Genomic DNA, 21,310 nt, shown 5'->3' on the forward strand with positions numbered 1-21,310 from the left:
GGGGCATCAAGGTGGGAGAAAGACAAAGCAGCAGAGAAGCAGGTAATGGGAATGGAAGCTATGTGAGTGCCAAGTTGCATAACTGGATGTTGGGAGTTATCCATTGCATTTCTGTCTTTCTTAAACTGCAGTTATTTTTAAATTATAATTTGGCTATAAAAATCATGGATGGGCTAGGCACTCACGCCTGTAATCCTAGCACTTTGGGAGGCCGAGGCGGGCGGATCACCTGAGGTCAGGAGTTTGAGACCAGCCTGGCCAACATGGTAAAACCCTGTCTGTACTAAAAATACAAAAATTCATTGGGCGTGGTGGTGCATACCTGTAATCCCAGCTGCTTGGGAGTCTGAGGCACGAGAATCCCTTGACCGTGGAAAGCGGAGGTTGCAGTGAGATCATGACACTGCACTCTAGCCCGGGCAGTAGAGTGAGACTCTGTCTCAAAAAAAAAAAAAAATGATGGATGAATGTTTTAAACGAGATGTTCCTGATTTTCTCAGTTTTCTGTACTTGCATTTCAAGTGGTGATTTCTGAACTTGCACAATTTCAACCAGGCACTCAATCACAGGCGTATTGCAAGGGAGGGGTTTATAGGTCTGTGCTGGGACTTGTTCTGCACTTCTCCACCCTTTCCAGGAATGGAAAGTCAAGTATATGTCATAACTTATCCCTCAGGAACCCGGGAGCCTTACTTCTGACTCTTCTGGGGCCCATTACAGGAAAGCCTGACTAATTAGGAACTGGATTGAGTATGGGGTGGGGTGGGGGTCAGTGCTTAGTTATCTGTTCATAGAAGTGGGAAGGAGGAATCCGTCTACATTGTTTTCTTTGCTGGAACAACCATCCAAGGAAATCTTTTAAAATCTTTCCCAGAAAAAGATTTTATTTATGATGGAGAATACTGATATTTGTCAGCAATTTATGTTTACATAAAAATACATTTAATGATTAAAATGATTGTCTTCTCCTAATCCGGTCATTCCCAATCTTTCTGAAGTTTCAGTACCTTGGCCACAGATTGACCAACGTTTGTATCTTTGTTCTTAACGTTTCCTAACAGCATATTTTAAACTAAACTGATGTAAAGCTATCTTTTCCTTGAATTTCTGAGAATTCTTCGACTTCTGAGGTAGTTGGTATAATACTTGGGCTCTTACAAAACCAGGATTGGGAATCCCTGCTGTGGATCTGTCATCTTTGCCGTTTCTTCTCCAATATTCTTATCTCTCACAGATGACCTTTCACCCCTCCTCGAGGTTTTCTGGTTTCTATTCTTTCTCACTCTCTGCTTTTTCATTTCTAGTACTTCATATCCAATAAGCGCAGTGGTTGTAGTGGATCATTCCCTTGAGGTGACACAAAACCTGTTTATTATCAACATGTAGTGATTTTTTTTTTTCCCATTAAGATTGGCTACAAAATAAAGTGTGAAATATGCCAGACATCCTGACAGTAAAGGTTAGCTCAGTTGCTAGTCATTGTCTGTTGCATGTCTGACTGGAAAATTGGAACGTCAGCATTTGCTGCTTGGTATGAGTCCAGTTTAAAAACTGATGATGACTTAGGCAATGGCAGGGTTCCTTAGCAGTTGCTTGGATCACAAGCCTAGACCTGAAGGTACCCTCTAAACTGTCTCCACTCTCATTCCTGTAGCAGCTACTGCAGCCAACCAAATCCGCGCCACACCCCTGACTTCCCACGTGGAGCCGGGTGGACCAGGTATACGTCACAAGGCCATGCCCGGGGTTGGGCAGCATCATGTGGCCTTCCGCGACCCACGCTTTGGCTCTGTCTGTCCCAGCCCTTCTCTAGAAAGTAGTGTCCCACTTCAGGTCACTAGCTGCTCTAGGGGCAGAGGCTGCGCCCTTTCATGGACGCTAATAACAAATAACAAATATCTCAGAAGGGAACATAGGAACCGCATTATTTGGCTTTTCTGATGTTGGGCAGATCAGTGAAGGATGCTGTTGCGCTCCAGTCACTGACATTTTTCATAGAACGTTACCCCAGAGTACACAGAAATGATTCCAAAAAAATGTAGAAGTCTTTGCCTAGTAAGTCACTGCAGCAGTGCTGAAATCTGAAGAAAGGAAGAGCAGTTCATGAATGCTTATCTCCACGTTATTTATTGGGCTGTCCTAACCTCCCCTGCTCCCAGAGAATACCAGATGGCTTTACAATTGAGGTGGTTCAAACGCAGAAGGCCCTTTTTCCTTTTATTAATTGCTCAGTTATCTGAACATTGGCCCCCACACCTGCCACCTGGCCAGCGCCGCTTCTGCCTCCCTCAGCACTGCCAGGCGGGGGTTTTCTTAGACTCATCCTCTGGGCCACCTTCAACTCCTCTCCCTCCCTCTGCATTAACATCCAGGCCACCCTCATTAGTCCTTGGCAACCTAGCTTGGGTTGGCCTCCCCAGCCAGCCTTCCAGACCGTTCTTTCTCTCCCTTGAAGCCTGTCTTACACACCACTGTGACCAGGTCCGTCTTTCTGAGAATACCATTTCCTTGCATCATGGCCCTGTTTACAAAGCTGTTTCCCATTTGCCTATCACATCAGATCAAATCAGAACTCTTCGGCTCTGGATTGAAGCCGACGCCACTGTTCCTGGCAAGCCTCGTTGCCCTTCGATGCCGGCGTTGGCCTCCGTCCCTGTCAGGCCTCGTATGATGCTGCTCTCTGGCGTCCTGCCATCTCCAGCTCTGCCTGCACGTTGCTCCTGCATTTCTCTCCACCTCATAAGACTCTTATTCCACGGCTCTGGCCAGTCCAAAGCATACATGGCCCAGTTAGCTCCCTTTTACTTGAAATATTCCCTGAGGAGCCCCTAGGTATTTTTCTTGACTCACCAGAGACTTGTGGTCAGGACCACACTGATGTCATTTTGGAATTATTTGCAAAGTCACAGCTCTGGACTTCTCTCTCCAGCTAAATTATGAGTTTCTCAGCTAAATCACAGGCCCACAGTTCCTGCTGCAGCTGGTAAACACTTGCAGTCACGGAAGGAAGCCTTTTTCGGTTCTCAGCTCTGCCAAGGAACTTATTTCATGTACACGAAACCACAAACTGTGAGAGAATTGCTGCCTGTATCCTGTTCCCCCTCATCTTTTTTTTCTTTAAAAAGATGGTAAAGCTGATTATGAGAATTTAAGTAACATGGCCCTAGAACTACACTCTGACTCTGAGCCCTGTGTCCTGCCCACAGCACCAGGCCACAAAGACGTACCAGGTCGCTACCCTCACATTTGCTTGCACTTAAGAGGCTTGCTAATAAAATCGATGGTAACAGTGGATGTACTTCTCTTTTAATACGTTTATTCTATTTCCTTCTCCCATTTTCTTTATTTGTTGAAAAGAATGTGCTGATTGAGAAGCCAATATTATTAACCATTTTCCCCATCTGTCACGGTTCTTTTGCACAGCACTGGATTAGGCCAGGGGACTGGCCTAACTCTGCAAATATCAGGAAAAAGATTCTTCTAGGGAAAGTCTTACTAATCTGAATTGATCACTAGAAATACATGGTCTCTACCTAAAGGATGCTTTGTCACTTAAAATGCCAAGTAGTTGTCATAATGTAAAGAAACCTCCATTGTCATGCATCCATTTGCACCCAGACATTGTGCCTGGTTGGCACTTAACATTTTATCATTTGATTCTTACACCAGCCCTCCAATGTGATGAAACCAAGGCTCCTAGGTGCTAACTGACATTCCCCTAGTCATGCAGCCTAGTGGTAAAGCGGAGATTCAAATCTAGTTTTTGTTTTCCTTTGAGCTGGAGCTGCAATTAAAAAAAAAGAAAGAAAGAAATAAAAAACAAACCTAGATTTGTTTGACTCCAAATCCTGAGCTCTCCACTGTGGGCCATTGTAGCCTCTTTTCCTCTAGTATTCGTGTGTGGTTTTCAAGGGCTAAGAACGATCCTCTAATAAGTCAATGAAATTGCCACACCTGAGAACAGCATGTCTCAGCCTCTGAGGCAAGCTGGCACAAGCTCCAGGTTCTGTGATGCCACCTCCCTCCTGGTTTGGGGGCAGCTGCCTAAAGGAGGCAGCGTGGGATCATCCTCACCCTTCAGGTGCTAGTCCGTGTCAGTGGGGCCGTACACAACTCTCCTTTGCTCTGTGTTGTTGAGTCTTCCTCAGTCAGTAAAGTGACCCGCAGATTATTTTCAGTAAGACACCATGCTATGTGCTTAGAGAGAATTAAGCCAGTGATTAGGCCTGCCAGAAACTGGTCATCTTGCTGAACAGGTGAAATGGATGCGTAAAGAGTAACAGGGCCAGGCCGGAGTGGTGTGGACAGGAAGTGCTGCAGGAGCTCAGGTGAGCAGGAGACCTCAAACTTGCGTTTGAACTGGACCTTACAAGATGGGTAGGGTTTGTAAGGCAGAGAGAAAGAACATTCCTGAACAACCATGGATGAAGACATCGAAGAGCAATGAGAAAGCCCGTTTGTTGAAGCAGGGTGTGTGCACAAAAGTGACTTGAGAGATGGCTGTTCAGAAGTGACGCCAAATCATGGATGGGGTTATGTCTTGTGTCAGGATTTTATCTGAGGGGAGCCGCTGCCCGTGTGAAAGTTCTGATGAGAACGGTGTTCCAGGAGGATGGTTATTCTGCCAGCACTGTGTGAGTTGGGACAGAAGGGAGAGTCTAAGGCAAGGGAGACCTGGGAGGCTGTTACAGGGGCCAGATGCAGGGTGTGCCTGACCCCCCAGTGGTGGCTGAGGGGAGACATTACAAAGCATCTTTGTTATTTAACTGGATATTCTAAAGAAAATGGTAAATATGGAGGGAGAAGTCAAAGATGACCCTGAAGTTCTGAGCCTAAGTCTGAGGATGCGGGTACCATTGTCTGCTGTAGCAAAATCAAGATGGGGACTTCCCCTGGGTTAAAAGAGTTTACCCTTTTCCTTTAATCTGTATGGTGGCTTATTCTGATAGAAAAGAAATTACTTCCAGATCAACAAAATGTTTTTACATTAAGAAGTGTTCCGAGGCCGGGTACAGTGGCTCACACCTGTAATCCCAGCACTTTGGGAGGCCAAGGTGGGCAGATCACTTGAGCTCAGGAGTTCAAGACCAACCTGGGCAACATGGCAAAACCTGGTCTCTACAAAAATTAGTCAGATGTGGTGACTTGCACCTGTAGTCCCAGTTACTATGGAGGCTGAGGTAGGAGAATCGCTTGTGCCTGGGAGGCAGAGATTGCTGTGAGCCAAGATCCAAGATTGTGCCACTGCACTCTAGCCTGAGTGACAGGACAAGACTCCTCTGTCTCAAAAAAAAAAAAAAAAAAGTTCCAAGAACTACCTCCTCATCAATCATGAACTTAGAGCAGTAGGGCGTATCACATGGTAATCCTAGAAAACTGCTCTCCTGGGTTCCAGGTCATACAGTCCAGTGTGGTAGAACTACTGAATTTACTCTGTGCAATAGGAGTTGGAATAGCGTGCTAGAAATCAGTGAAGTCTTCATTAAAATATTTATTGACCCTCAGTCCAGATGACCCAAATCTTTATTAATTTTCTTCAGTAAGTAATGTTCTAGGGGAAAAAATTTAAACCACCCTTTTTTGGTGGGGGGACCACTACTCTCTTGGGTTATACTTGAATTTCAAAATAGAATGGTGCATATTTTTATAGGCCTACTGGCTAGAAGTGGTACAAACAGATCTTCGTGAGTTATAAGTGCCATTGAAATGTGGTTTAAATGTGAATAACGGTTTGGTGCCTGATAATTTAGGAGATGAGGTGTATGAGTCATGTGGTAGTTTTTTTTTTTTTTCTTTTCCTGACCCTTTTTTGTAATTTTATGATGTCCCACATCAGTTAAACCTGAGTGGGGGAGGATACAACTTGTTTCTACCCTGGTCACTGTGCTTATGTGGTGTGTATTTGTGAATTTAGGATTATCGAGATTGCAGCCTGTCACTCCACACACACGTCTGCAGCCAAGACGCAGGGTGGACACGTGTACATGTGGGGCCAGTGTCGGGGTCAGTCCGTGATCCTCCCGCACCTCACCCACTTCTCCTGCACCGACGACGTGTTTGCCTGCTTTGCCACTCCCGCCGTCTCGTGGCGCCTTCTCTCCGTGGGTGAGCTAGTCACTGTCCATTTGGGGGATGGCCCGAAAATCTGGGAAAGAACTCAGGGCTTTACTTTGATAATGAGGATTTTGTTAGGTGCACTCTCATAATTTATTTCTCTCTGATGGGCTTCTGCAAAAGGGAACTAATTTTATTTTCTTCAAAGCATCAGAAACCAACACTAGTACTAAACTAAAAGTAATTTTATTTGACTGCTTTTTTTTTTCTTTAAGAGAGAAAGATGGGTCTTGCTCTGTTGCCCAGGCTGGAGAGCAGTGGTGCAATCGTAGCTCACTGTACCCTTGAGCGCCTGGACTCAAGCAATCCTTTTGCCTTAGCCTGTTGAGTAGCTGGGACTATAGGTACCCACTACCACGCCTGGCTAATTTAAAGAAACTTTCTGTGGAGGTGGGGTCTCGCTGTGTCACCCAGGCTGGTCTTAAACCGTGAGCCTCAAGCCATCTTTCTGTCTCCACCGCCACCAAAGTGTTGGGATCACAGGTGTGAGCCATTATGCCCTGCCCTTATTTGACTGCTTTTTAATTTTACCGAGAAACTGTCTTTTACTTTTAGCTAGCATATTTACTCAAATGTTTAAAATTTCATTCAAAATTAGTGATGTGGCTTGGGACCTTTTCTTATTATTTTGCCAGATTTATAAGTTGATGTGTGTGAGATTCTTATCCTTAATGATTACAGAGATGCATATCTCTCTTCAGGGGAGAAACCCCATTGCTCAGTTGCTCAGTTATTTTGAGGAATTCGTATTTTCATGAGCATCAGTAGAGCAGTGCCATACCCTGGCCTGCATGTTCATTATGTCTGTAGCTAACTCTGGAAGCATTTGCATTATTCTCCTAGAACCCGATGACCACCTCACAGTGGCTGAGTCACTGAAGAGGGAATTTGACAACCCGGACACCGCAGACCTGAAGTTTCTGGTTGATGGAAAGTACATTTATGCACATAAAGTCCTTCTCAAGATTCGGTAAGGAATCATTTATTTTCAGAATTGAGAAAAATAATTCATTCAACAATTGTATTCTGAGTGTCCAACTCTATTAGGCACCTCAGTAATAAAGAAAAAATGTAAGGCTGTTTTTGCTCTTACAAGCATACACTGGAATGGGGGGAAATATACGTGAAACAAGAAATAACACAGGTTGTGTGTGGTTCAGGGAATCAGGACCATAGGCGCTCCTTAGGCCTAAAAAGTGGGGTGGTCACCTTGGTATAAGGGAGCAGCCAGTGCACGCTGCAAATGTGTCCTGTGCTCTGAACACCGTATTGATACTTGGACGTCCATCAGTTACCCTCTCTGCCTGGGAATCAAACTCGGCTCATAATAATCACTTTCTTTAATCACTTGTGGGGTACTTTTAGATGGTTTAAAAAAGAGAAGATCGAGGCCTTTCCAGACCAAAAAGGTCTGTAGTGAGGCTAGCACAGAGATTTTAAAAATCACATTTGTGAATGTTTGTGAGCAATGAGCTGTGTGCCTTTCAAGTATGCAGTTTGATGGGTGCTGGCACATGTCCACGCCTGTGAAACCGCGGCCCCACATCCAGATAGAGAACATTCCCACCACTCTTCAGAGACCCCTCATGTCCTAGCCCTGGGTGACCGTGGCTCCTTCTGTCGCCGTAGATGAGTTAGCATTTTCTGGAGTGTATTTAGATTGGATGATACAGGATACATGCGTTTGTGCCTGGCTTCTTTCTCTTACATGATGATTTTGAAATTCTTTACGTTGTTGTGTAACAGATATTTAAATCCTACCGCAGTGACTCACAAACTCAACACAGCATTTTAGTCTCAAGTTCCTCTTTAGTAAGATCAAGCTATGCAGCGTTTGTTCACTCTCTCTGCATCACATCAACCTGCATGAAGGAAGGGGGGTGGATTAGTTTGCTGTAACAAAGTACTATAGGCTGGATGGTTTAAGCAACATAAAGTTCTGGAGGCTGGAAGTTCCAGATCAAAAGTGTCAGCCAGATGGGTTTCTTCTGAGGCTGTGAGCGAGAATCTGTTCCTGCCTCTTTCCTGCCTGCTGGGGATTTGCTGACATTCTTTGGCCTTCCTTGGCATGTCGCTGCTTAACTCCAGTCAGCATGTGGCATTCTCCCTTTGTGCATGTGTGTCCAAATTTTCCCCCACCTTTTTTTTTTGTTAGATGGCAGAGTCTTGCTCTGTTGCCCAGGCTGGAGTGCAATGGCGTGATCTCGGCTCACTGCAACCTCTGCCTCCCAGGTTCAAGTGATTCTCCTGCCTCAGCCTCCTGAGTAGCTGGGATTACAGGCGCGCGCCACCATGCCTGGCTAATGTTTGTATTTTTGGTAGAGATGGGGTTTCACCATATTGGTCAGGCTGGTCTCAAACTCCTGACCTCGTGATCTACCCACTGGCCTTCCAAAGTGCTGGTATTACAGGCGTGAGCCACCGCACCCAGCCCAGATTTCCCCTTTTTATAAGGATGCCAGTCACATTGGATTAGGGCCACCCTGGTGACCTTCTTACAACTTGGTTACCTCTTTAAAGGCTCTCTCTCCCAGTGAGGTCGCATTTTGAGGTATTGGCCATTAGGACTTCAACATAGGAATTTTTAGAGGACATCATTCAACCCATGATGGAGTGAGGAAACAGAATTACTTAGATTTTATAAAAATAAACCCACTGCTTTCTCTAAATGCTGACAGTGGTTGTGGTGTGAGAGAGATGCCAGGGAGTCCGGCTCTGTCCCCATTAGCACGGCCATTGGGGCTGCTTCCCGGGCCACCCTTGGCAGCAGGTTTGCATGTACGGCCTTGCCGAATAAATGATTGTTTGAAAACCCAGGCCAGCAAAGAAAGTGAGGAGCCACAGCAGGCACGTGCCAGTGTGCACCTTCGAGAGAAGGACGTGCTCCTCACAGAGGCCGTCTGTCCTGGCCGGGAAGCTAGGACCTGACATGCTGCTTTCTTCCTTCAGATGTGAGCATTTTCGTTCGTCGTTGGAAGATAACGAGGATGATACTGTAGAAATGAGTGAATTTTCATATCCTGTTTACCGGGCCTTCCTGGAATACCTGTACACAGACAGCATCAGCCTTTCTCCTGAGGAGGCAGTAGGTAATTGCCAAAGACTTCTGAAAACTTGGCAAAATGTTGAGGAACTGACAAGGTGGTTCTATAGAACCTAAAAGAAAGTTGCTGTGAGGGTCATTATAGAAGTATTTCTTTTTGTGTGTGTTGAATCCAAACACATTTCCCTTGTTACTACTTTATGCAAAGGTTGACTGGACAGATAAGAGAGAGAAGGATCAAATCATCACCACTGTGGAGCATTGCAGGCAGCAGCATGGAGGAAGGGACAGAGACCGAGGGCCACGCAGCAGATCCCAGTGTCTCCATTAGCAGGGCCCGGGAATTCCACTTATTTCAGACTGTGGGCCCGAGTCAATCAAGTCTGTGCCGAGCGGCTTAGGAGGCTGGGAAAGTGGGCATTTCCAGATGGCCGTAGCTCAGCTAAAAATTCTGTGGTTTCAGTAGAAAGGAAGAATGGATGTGAGAGAGAGAGTGTATGTGCGTGTGTGTGTGTGTGTGTGTGTGTGTGTGTGTGGTGTGTGTGTGTGTGTTGGGGTAGGGGTTGGGAGAGAGGCAGCTAGCAGCTTCTGCCACAGGAGAGATGTGATCTGTGTTTAAAACATCAGTTATTATATTGGTTCAGGTGAGAGATGATGGTCTCCTTTGCTGGGGCTGTATAGCAGTGGAAGTGTTGAAAGAGATCAGATTCTAGATAATATTTTTAAGAGGTTGCTGATGGGATTTGTTGATAGATGGGATGAGAGGTGTGAGTTGAGAGAGAAGGATGGCTGCACTGAGGTACTTGGCCTGGGTAGCTGCCTTAATGGAAGTCCTATTCACTAAGGTGAGGAAGATGGAGAACAACAGGCTTGCTCTGGACTTTGAAAGTCAAAGGAGTTTGAGCTTCCCGTTAGATACCCAAGTGGTAATTTTTTTTTGAGACGGAGTTTCACTCTTGTTGCCCTGGCAGGAGTACAATGGCACAATCTCAGCTCACTGCAACCTCCGCCTCCCGGGTTCAAGTGATTCTCCTGCCTCAGCCTCCTGAGTAGCTGGGATTACAGGCATGCACCACCATGCCTGGCTAATTTTGTATTTTTAGTAGAGAAAGGGTTTCTCCATGTTGGCCAGGCTGATCTCGAACTCCCGACCTCAGGTGATCCACCCGCCTTGGCCTCCCAAAGTGCTGGGATTACAGGCGTGAGCCACTGCCCCTGGCCCCAAATGGCAATTTTTTATAGGCCCACCCCTAACATTTGCAGGGCTCTGGCCAAGACTCTAAATGGAGACCTATGTTCCATATGTCTAAAAATTTAAAGTTATATGTCAAGCTAATGAACTTCAGATAAAATATGTCCAATCCTCCCTCTTTGAAAAATGTAATTTCATTAAGAACTGAAAGGACAGATTTCAGTTTTAGTTGGCATTTAGAGTTGCTGGACCCTTGGAGTTCTGTGCCAGAACCCAGTGGCACAGGCAGCACAGACCCCTCCTCTGGCAGAAGGGTGTGTGGGCACCCTAGCTTGCATTCCAAGCTCTATCCACCCCCAACCCAGGTTACCCTTTTGGGCCAGGGGGTCTGCACATTGGTGGTGGGGTCTAAGGGCGGAAATACCCACACATGTGGCCTCAGGGCCAATTATGCAGGCAGTCCCAGGTTCCTAGGTACTCAAAGTGTGGTCTAGAAGTGGGCATGTGGCTCCTTGGCCACCCTGTGCTGAGGGTGTGCGTGGAGGAGGTGCAGAGCCGGGGCTTGGGGCAGAGTCCTCTCCTAGGGCAGTGCTGCTTGCAGGTGCGAATCTGAAGCTTGGGGCCAAAAACAATGAAGCCATTCACAACTCTCAAGATTTCAGTGTCCTCCAGTGGGCTATCGTCTTTCCTCTGTAACTTTCCTCTGCTTTAATTAAAAAAGCAAGTTTCCAACCAAAGTCTACCACATGTACAAGATTTATTAGCAGATAGACACAAAAACAATTAATATCGTAAAATAGATGAAATCTCAGCTCTCTATACTTCATACACTCTATTAAGTACCTTGCATGAAAAGTTAGCTTGAGGTGGCCATGACAGTATTCTAGTAGCCGGATTCAGCTAACCTTTTGATCCTGGCTACCACTCATTTCACCAACGACAAACTAATTCTGACATTCTTTATGCTAATTACAAATCCTCTAATGAAGATTCAGAAAAACAAATAGGGTCTTTCAGATGCTAATTGACTGCTTCAATTAGAGTACTTCCTATCATTCCTTGGGGTAGAATAAAATTAATTTACATATATCACCTCACCCAGTCTACATTGAATTACTTGAAAATAGGTGACAGGTAATATAACAGGACTCACCTGCATATATAGATGATATTTAAAACCCTGGGGCTGGAGTTCTGGGAAGTAAGTGAGAAAAATATCTGAAAATGTAACCCTGGGGCACTCAAACATTTGGAAGTCAGGAAAAATGATTCAGCCTAGAGAACTGAGGAGCAACTAATTAAAGAGAAGAAAAATGCAAGCGGGGACAAAGTGCCCTAAGGAGAGCATTATCATAGCAAATGCTGTGTAAATGTCAAGTAAGAGGAAACCGCAGGTGTGATTGCAGTAGAGGTGGGGATGGGATTCTGCTTGTAATGGCTTGAGGTCAGAATGGGAGGTGGGAAAATGGAGACAGCAGATACAGACAGCTCTGTCTAGGAGTTTTGCTGTAGGGAGGAGCAGTGGGATAGGGTAACAGGAGGCAGACACATATCCATGAAAGGGTCTCCCCTCCCCTCCCCTCCCCTCCCCTCCCCTCCTCTTCCCTCCCCTCCCCTCCCCTCTCTTCACATCCCCTCCCCTCCCCTCCCTCTTCTTTTCTTCTCTTTTGTTTTCTTTCTTTTCTTGGCCGGCACTCTTACAGCATGTGTGTGTGCTCCTGGGAATGGCCCAGGAGAAGCTGACATTGAGATTGCAGGGGAAGGGGTCATTCAAGTGCAACATGCTTTTTCTTTTTTTCCTAGGAAAAAGTTGTTAAAGCTATTCTCCCTGTGCTCCTGTTTTTCAACAGCTAATGATTTGTGTATCGTATTTGCTCAGCTTGGCTGCCATCCTGGGTAGAGCCCCACACTGAAGTGTAAGTGTCAGTCAGCATCAGTCTATGCAGCGCTTCACTGAGGATTATATCCAAAATACTGTCAAAATCATCTCTGAGTGGCTGAGTGAGTGAGTGTAAATCAGGCTGCTTGAAATCACTCCCCCTAATAAACACTTCTTTCCAACAGGACTGCTAGACTTGGCTACATTTTATAGAGAAAATCGTCTGAAAAAGCTCTGCCAACAAACTATCAAGCAAGGCATCTGCGAGGAGAACGCCATCGCTCTGCTCTCGGCTGCAGTGAAGTATGACGCCCAGGTAAGGAAGCCTGCTTCCAGCAGCTGGCCTCCTGGAGAAACGGAACCGAGGTGCCTGCCTCATACCTTAAACTAAAATAAAGTCTGGGTAGAGGAAAGATCGAATATTTTTTTAAAAAAGAAATAACAAGAGTACTAGACAACATATAAGTGAGTATTTATATAACGTTGGGGTGGACATCAAAGGCAGAAGCCATAAAGGAAGGGATTTATAGCTCTGATTTAAAAAGATAAGAAACTTTTATCCACGTAAAAATACCATAGAGAAAATTAGAAAGTAGTGAGACACTGGGAAAAATATTTGCAACATATAATGAAGTCTGTTTACCAGAGTGAAAAACAAAAAGAGAATAGGAACAGTTTGGTTGAAAGAAATGGACCAAAGAACAAATGGCTCTATAAACAGACAAAAAACATAAATGAAAACAAGGTATGGCTTTTCACCTGTCAAAGCAGGAATACATTGTTTTGGAGACAATGTATAAGATCAGAATAATGGTGTTCTCCTAAACTACTGATGAGAGTACAAATTGATATGGAGAACAATTTGGTATAATATGTGTTAAGCGCCTTAAATTAAAGACACAATTCTTCAAGGAATTCACTCATAAGTATTTATCCTGAGGAAGTAATCATGGATTTGGACAAAGACTTAGCTTCAAAGGTGTTTACTGCGGCAGTTTATAATTTTGAAAAATTAGAAAAAGGTTAGTGTGAATAGTGGAGGCTTGTTTATAAAATGTTAATATCAAGAAATTATGCAGCTATTCAAGATATATCACTAAGTGAAAAACTATTATCCTATTTTTATTTTTTAAAAGGGTATAACTAGCTGAATAAAAAACTAAAGTTCATTATCTACGTAGAAAAAAAGACTGAAAACTATGCTTAGTGGTTATCATTGAAGGGTGGAATTGTGGATGATTTTTATTTTCTTCTCTTTGCTTATTTTTTTTGAACTTTTACAGTGACCATGTATTGTTATGATAATAAAGAAAGGAAAGAAAACCAATCTTAGAAGCAAATCTTTAGGAAACAGGCCATAACATCTTCAAGTCAATTTCCTTTTGGTATAAGGATATCCTCTTCTTTGGTCAAAAAAACAGAGACATTTTAGTAGATGAAAGGTTATAACTTTTTTTCTGTTTATGTAAATAATACTATGCTTATTAAAGAAAATTTGTAAAAGACAAAAAGCGTGAGGAAGGTAATGACTCATCAACTAGAGAACAGTAGCACTTTCATATAGCAGCTTCTGAGTTTTTGTTTTATGTCACATTATGTATTTGTAAATACTTGAAACCTAAATTTTTTTTCACTTAACATTTAAAAAAGAATACTACCTCAAAACATTGACATTTAAAAGCACAGTGAATGTTTTATATCAAGGCAATAACATATTGGGGACTTACAGCACAGAATGTTTCATGGGCAAACAAAATCCATGCACTTTTCCTAGTCTGTTCTTTAGCGTCACGGTGATGAACCATGGTGATGGAGGGCCATCTCAGATGTCAAGACGGTGCCTTGTGGTGTTTGCATCTGAATCAGGCTTCATTTTTAATACTTTTTAATAGTCTCTATTTATGTGAATTATTTGTCTGGCTTCCAGCTCTCTGTTTTCTAGAAAGTAACCTCTTTGAGGCATGGCAGGGACTTTGTTTTGCTCACAACCATATCCCCAGTGCCTAGGATGGTGTCTGACACATAGCAGGTACTTATTAAATACTCCTTTCATGGATGTTCAGTTTTGCCTATAGAGATGCACTGTTTTACTACAGCCTGTCCAGCTAATTGTTGTACCCTAAATTAGTATAATAGACTACAAGTAAAATAGACTGTATATATACTTAATGTAAAATACAAGCTTTTGTAAATAAAGAACAGTGCCGTATTTGATTTGCCTAGCTCAAATAAGCAAGAAATGGGCTCTTTCCGCAAATTATTATCCCTCATGATGGACTGTCACTTAGTATATAATTCATATGAGCCAGGGATTATTCTAAGCACAGTTCATATTTCATTTACTCCTCAAAACAACCTTGTAACACATAGGCATTATTATATTAGATCCAGTTTATAAATGAGAAAACTGAAGCTTGGGGAGATTAAGTAATCTGAGTAAACTAGTAAACTGCAAAACTGGAATACAGTCCAAGATTGGGCAAATTTTAAAACCACATGTTTAACTACAATTCTCCATTGTACTCAGTATTTTGAAATCAGGAGTATTTATGCATAGATTCAACAGATATTCACTGAGTGCCTGTTACATGCCCGGCACTGCCCTAGGCACTGGGGTACTGCAAATGAACAAAACAAACCAAAATCTCTGCCCTTGTGGGAATTTCTGGTGAGGGGAGATGGGTGATCCATAAATGACTAGGATATATATAGTATGTCAGATGGTGACAAGTGATATGGAAAGAAGTAAGCCAGGGAAGACAGCCTAGGGAATGCCATCCTGAGATGAAAGTTGAAATTTTAAATACAGTGGTCAGGGAGGCAAGACATCACTGAGCAGGTGACTCAATCAGAGACCTGAAGGAGGTGTGGGTGGTGTGTTCGGGGAAAAGCAAGCCCAGTGTGGATGGAGCACAGTGGAGAGGGAAGTAGCAGATGAGGTAGGGAGATGGTGCATTGGAGGTGCACAGTGGCGTGTGTGGGAGGAGGCAGGGCCCGCAGAGCCCATAGGCAGGTTTCAGGAATCAGAGTTCCAAGGTGAGTGGCTATCAGAGGGTTTGGAGAGGAGCAGATATGATCTGATGGGCATTTGAAAGTAATCCTCCTGGCTGCTGTGTTGGGGGAGGGGAGAGAGAGAGAGAGAGAGAGAGAGCGAGCGCGCGCGAGAGCGAGCGAGCGAGCTTAGGGGAAGGAGAGTACTTAGGAGGCTGTATAATCCAGTAAGTGATGATGGTGGATTGGTCCAAGTTATCACCTGTGGGGATGGTAAAAAGTGGTTAAGATTTTGAATGCATTTTGAAAGTAGAGCCAACAGGATGTACAGATGGATTCGATGTGAGGAAAGAAAAAAGATGACTGAGGAGGTTCTGGGCCTCAGCAGCTGTAAGGATGAAAGTGGCATTTATTGAGCTAGAGAAGATAGGAGCAACATTTTGGGGGAAATATCAGGAATTTGGTTTTGAATATGAGAAGTATGTGATGTCTGTTAGACATCCAAATGGAAATGTCTAATAAGCAAATTGGATAAGCAAGCCTGGAAGTCAGAGAGAAATGTACTGAAGTCAAAGCTATGAGGCAGTGACGTGAGACAGGTTTGAGGATTAAGTCCTGAGCACTCCATGCTTACAGGAGATAAGGAGACACCAGCAAAGGAGACTGAAGAGGAGTGAGCAGTAACGGAAGAGAGAAACCAGCAGACCATTTCCTTGAGGCTGGGAAAGAAAGCGAAACAGGAAGGAAGAAGTCCGAACCACACCAGATGCTGCTGGCGGGTCTGCGGGGAGAGCTGAGAACTGACCAGTGGGTTTGCCGATGGGAACGTCTCAGGGGCCTTGGCAAGCAGTTTTAGCGCAGTGAAGCGGGGAGTCTGATCGGTTTGTAGATGTAGAGGAACCGAAGATGGGGAATAGAGGCAGGTTTTCATGGTAATTTTGTGATAAAGATAAAAAGGAAGAGGTTTGGGGGCATTTGAGGTAAAACATCTTTACTTTTTTAAGATGTAGGAAACGGAAGCTTGTCTAATGATGCAAATGACTCAGTGAAGGGGAACAAGCCAGTGATGCAGGGGACAGTTGCTAGAGCAGGGCCCCTGAGTAGGTGGAGCAGTGGGATCTAGTGACAGAGCAAGGGCTCTGCTTTCTATAGGGTCTTGGACTGTTGATCCAGAGAAGATTGCATCCACAGGCCTCTCTGTAATAGGCAACGAGACGTGGTGAGGAGAGCTTGTGGAGGTTCTTTTCAAGTGACTCTGGTTCTCAGTGAAACAGGAAGTCATGTCAGCTGAGGATGAGGATGAGAGGGGAGATGTCAGGCTTATGGGGAGAAGTATGGAAGTCCTATAGGAAAATGAGCAAACTAGGAGAGTGTGGTAGGACTTCAGGACAGAACAGAGGGCCCCACTTTGAACATGAAGCCACATGGAGTGGTAGCATTCAAAATAGACTACAATTCTTTAACTGAAAAATAATGGGGGCCTTGTTTTATATGAACAGAATTCCCTCAAAACCAGTACCCCCCATGCCAATTTATTGAATTCTTAGAATCACAGGCACTCTTTCCAAGTCCTGTCCTTAATTTAATATTTAGGGGAAAATCCCACTCTAGAATAAAGTAAAGGAGCATGGATCCAAGTGATAACTTTTTAGGGCTTTTTCATTCTCCCATTAATTAGCAATTTTCCCGCTGCTGTCCAGATCTGTGAGGCGTCAAACTGCGCCTCCCCCAAACTCAGACACACTCCAATGTGTGTGGTGTAGGTATGAATTTCTCCATTCCTCTCTGTAGAGTTCAGCCAAAGAGATGATGCATCTCTATCTGGTTTCACTTTGATGTGCTGTAGGCAAAAATGCCATTTCTAAACACTTAAGCAACAGCACATAATTTTTAATGGATCCTTGGCTATTCAGCATGTGTCAGTGAAGCACATTTTTATGTATAGTATGCTGTGATGACAAGTGGGTGCGTGAATTTTCCCTGTTTGTCACTGAGGGCTTACCTGGAACAGAGACACATCATATTGCTTGTGTGGTACCAACAGCCTGCTTGGTTATGTTCAGGCGTGAAATAAGCATTTTCCTAGTATAGTTTCTTTCTTTTCTTAAAAGAAAATGTACTCGTCGGTTTACATTTTTTCTATTTTTTCCATCTTCAGGATTTACTATTTTTCCATCTTCAGCATTTGCTATAATTTATATGTCTAAAGAAGAAAAGGCGGCCGGGCGCGGTGGCTCAAGCCTGTAATCCCAGCACTTTGGGAGGCCGGGACGGGCGGATCACGAGGTCAGGAGATCGAGACCATCCTGGCTAACCCGGTGAAACCTCGTCTCTACTAAAAAATACAAAAAAACTAGCCGGGCGAGGTGGCGGGCGCCTGTAGTCCCAGCTACTCGGGAGGCTGAGGCAGGAGAATGGCGTAAACCCGGGAGGCGGAGCTTGCAGTGAGCCAAGATCCGGTCACTGCACTCCAGCCTGGGAGACAGAGCGAGACTCCGTCTCAAAAAAAAAAAAGAAGAAGAAAAGGCTATCGTGTGTAATGTGCATATGTAATTGCTTAGAAGGTATTTGGGGCTTTTTAAAATTTTGTTTTTTATTTTTTATAAATTACCTACAGTAGCTTGGAGAGGAAAGTTAAAAATTGACCACCACCTAGCAGCATCTTGTCCTGGGCCAAGTAGGCCAAGGGTTTGAGGCATATCGGAGGTCTCAGCAGCCTGCCCTCACTTCTCCAGGGCCAAAAAGCATCTGGTCAGCCTGATTCTGATTTTCAAGTTATAGTTCTAATCAAGCAAATTATTACAACATTATCCTTTGGCCCAGAGTGCATTACAGTAAGCCAGAAAAAACCAATCTGTTGGGTCTCTTTTACCAGAGCCTTAGAAGTCATGATTTCTTTAAAGCATTTTCCCAGTTGAGATTATTGAAGGCATAATGTAGTGTGATCAAATCCATTCATCCCATCCTGTGTCGTCTCATAAAGGCAAAACGCAGTGACCTGTTAATGACTTCAGAGCAGCAATTTCCTGGCATTACTGCTTTTTATGGCTTACCTTTTTGTTCCACCAACTCTTTACAGACAGACATACTTAAAGACCCTGATATAAATATAAAACAGGACTATAGGGCTTTTAACAATTATTGAAAGTGAAATCAACAGTAACAAATACTGTCACTAGACAAAGGTACCAAAGAATTCACACACTCACTTGCCTGTCTCTGGAAAGAAAAAGTGAGATTCTTTACCTAGGTTAGTGCAGAGGAACTTGAATGTTACTCTGTGCTATTTAAATTTTTACAAGCATAGATGATTCATATTTGTTACACTTTTTATGACTATTCTTTAGGTATTCCCATACCATCATTTCCTCCACTTGGCTGTCAAATTCTTTTTCCTTGCCTAACGTGTTTTAGCAATTTTCATGCTACGCTGCATTGAATTAGGAAATATAAATGTATTAAATGATCTTTGTTGTTGTTGTTCCTAGGATTTAGAAGAATTCTGCTTCAGGTTTTGCATAAACCATCTGACTGTAGTAACACAAACTTCAGGTTTTGCAGAAATGGATCATGATCTCCTGAAGAACTTTATCAGCAAAGCAAGCAGAGTTGGAGCCTTTAAAAATTGATCCCATCTGCAGGAAAGGAGTTTTTGAGGCTTTCCATTTCCCCTGCAAAAGCCAGAGATGAATCACTTCTCTTTAATTAATAGTATGTATGATGAGCTACATTTGGCTGAGTACTTGTATCTTTCAAAAGAAGGATGGTGGTGAGTGGCCTTTGTCTGCCTAAATCCAGAGTTTATGTAGAAAGCATTGAATGTTCTGATCAGATGTGACTAAGGTCAAAGAAAAAAAAATGGAAATATCTTATTTACCATTTACTCTTTTGAGTCACTTAAGTTGGACGCCTTTGGTACCCTGGTCTCAGTATATGCTATTCTGGCCCAAATGTTCCATTATTCAGCTAGCTGATACCACATAGATAGCTTGACAAGGAGTGCTGTCCTTACCACATTTTCAGCACTCAGCACAGTGCCTTGCGTATAGTAGGCACTCAATGTATTATAAATCTGAGAACAACTTTAGTTGTGGAATACTGGGGGAAGGAATAATGTTCACAAAATAAACTTAAAACAGCCTGTAATTATTGAGGTTCATATTATTCTGGTATATCATTCTGAGAAATTGTGGCTAATTTAAAACATTGTTTAGAATTCACAAAAGGCCTTGGCAATTAAATTGTCAGAGGCCCAAGGGCTAATTTTAATTTTCTTTTTACTTGGTGTCGTTCATTAATTTCTCACATGGGATTATGGAGTATGAAGTAATATCTTTGAATGAAATTCCTGGGCTGATCTGCCTTACATAATCATGTAAGGTCCTTTGCTTTTCTTTGTGTTAAGTGGGATTTGCCTCTGTAAATGAAAATGACAATGTGCTTTTCTTGTAGTTGACTTTCATGTCAGTATAAAATAGGTCTCTTAACCTGGCACTAGTGTAACTGTAAAGCACTCACTGAGAAGCTGAGAAGGAACTGATACTTACATTTCATGGACAGCATGAACAAGAATGAGATAAATTTATACTTTTTAGATCAAAACAAATTAATTGCAAAAGAGAAACTGGAATGGAACATAGTCTCAGATTCTTCTAACGTGTATCTCACAATATCATGTAATGTACAGAAAACCCTTTTGGAATTAGAATTCTTGTTCTGATGCTGAACTATTTGATAATAAAGTGCTTATTTGCAGATAACAGAACAAATATGTTGGGTTTTTTTTTTATCCCCAAACAGCAGCAAAATTATAAAATGTCAACCTCATGTATCTTAGATGTACATAAATCAGTTGGATATATTATACTCTCATAAAGCAGTTACTCAGATAAAGTCTCATAGTAAAAACCACCCTGGAGCACAAATAGCTTATAAACAACCTAATTATTATTCCTATTATTGCCTTTGCTCTTTATTGGCAAGGTGACTTTTTTGAAGACTATTTTGTAGAGCGGTTTTAGGTTCACAGCAAAATTGTGAAGAAAACACAGTTTTCCCTTATGCCTCATGTCCCTACACATGCACAGCCTTCCCTGCTGTCAACACCCCCCACCAGAGTGGTACATTTGTTATACCTCATGAACCTGCTTGGACACATCCTTATCACCCACAGTCCATAGTTTACATTAGGGTCCATTGTTGGTGGTACACATTCTGTGGATTTGGACAAATGTATGATGACTTGTGTCCATCATTATTATATCATACAGAGTAGTTTCATTGCCCTAAAAATCCTCCAAGCTCTGCTTATTTATCCCTTCCTCCTTTGCCCCTAACTCCTGGCAGCCATGGATCTTTTTACTCTATCCATAGTTTTGCCTTTTCCAGAATGTTGTATCATTGGAATCATACAGTATATAGATAGCCTTTTTGGATTGGCTTCTTTCACTTAATAATATGCAATTAAGTTTCTACAAGTCTTTTCGTGGCTTGATAGCTCATTTCTTTTTAGTGCTGAATAATACTCCATTGCCTGGATGTACCACAGTTTATCCATTCACCTCCTGAAGGACATCTTGGTTGCTTCCAAGTTTTGGCAATTATGAATAAAGCTACTGTAAACATCTGTGTACAGGTTTTTGTGTGGACATAAGTTTTCAGCTACTTTGGGTAAATACCAAGGAGCATGATTACTGGATTATATGTTAAGAATATGTTTTGTTGTTTGGGTTTTTTTTTTTCTAGAAACTGTCAAAATGGCTGTACCATTTTTCCTGTCCGTGAGCAGTGAATGAAAGTTCTTGTTGTTCCACATCCTCACCAGCATTAGGTGTTGTAAGTGTTCTATTCTAACAGAGTATTCTCATTCTTGTTTTAATTTGCATTTCCCTGATAACATATGATGTGGAGTATGTTTTCATGTGCTTATTTGCTATCTGCATATCTTCTTTGATGAGGCGTCTGTTCAGATCGGTAGCCAATTTTTAAATCTTTTTAAAAATTGTTTTGAATTCATTGTATATTTTGGGTAACAGTCCTTTATCAGATATGTCTTTTGCAAATGTTTTCTCCCAGTTTGTGGCTTGTCTTT

General features: G+C 43.0%; 1 protein-coding gene and 1 pseudogene across 17 annotated transcripts in view; both read left to right on the top strand.

The window, feature by feature from the left end:
• The window catches only part of RCBTB2 (RCC1 and BTB domain containing protein 2), a 45,148-nt gene extending 25,164 nt beyond the window's left edge, over window positions 1-19,984 (top strand). For 8 of the 16 annotated variants that reach the window (XM_033176896.1, XM_033176905.1, XM_033176893.1 and 5 more), the window contains 5 exons: window positions 5,915-6,105; window positions 6,958-7,084; window positions 9,064-9,203; window positions 12,414-12,544; window positions 18,708-19,984. In XM_033176896.1, the coding sequence (XP_033032787.1) occupies window positions 5,915-6,105; window positions 6,958-7,084; window positions 9,064-9,203; window positions 12,414-12,544; window positions 18,708-18,848 (730 nt within the window). In that variant the 3' untranslated portion in view covers window positions 18,849-19,984. Of the gene's footprint in view, window positions 1-5,914; window positions 6,106-6,957; window positions 7,085-9,063; window positions 9,204-12,413; window positions 12,545-15,855; window positions 16,027-18,707 lie in introns of all 16 variants that reach the window. The other 8 variants (XM_033176902.1, XM_033176898.1, XM_033176895.1 and 5 more) reach the window with 3 other exon arrangements.
• On the top strand, window positions 407-4,328 carry LOC117063256 (annotated as a pseudogene). The gene has a single exon (XR_004428838.1). The product of XR_004428838.1 is annotated as an uncharacterized LOC117063256 (transcript).
• Window positions 19,985-21,310: the final 1,326 nt, after the last annotated feature.

Source organism: Trachypithecus francoisi, unplaced genomic scaffold (assembly GCF_009764315.1).
Source record: "Trachypithecus francoisi isolate TF-2019V2 unplaced genomic scaffold, Tfra_2.0 Lachesis_group18, whole genome shotgun sequence".
In the NCBI taxonomy this organism is placed as follows: domain Eukaryota; kingdom Metazoa; phylum Chordata; class Mammalia; order Primates; family Cercopithecidae; genus Trachypithecus; species Trachypithecus francoisi.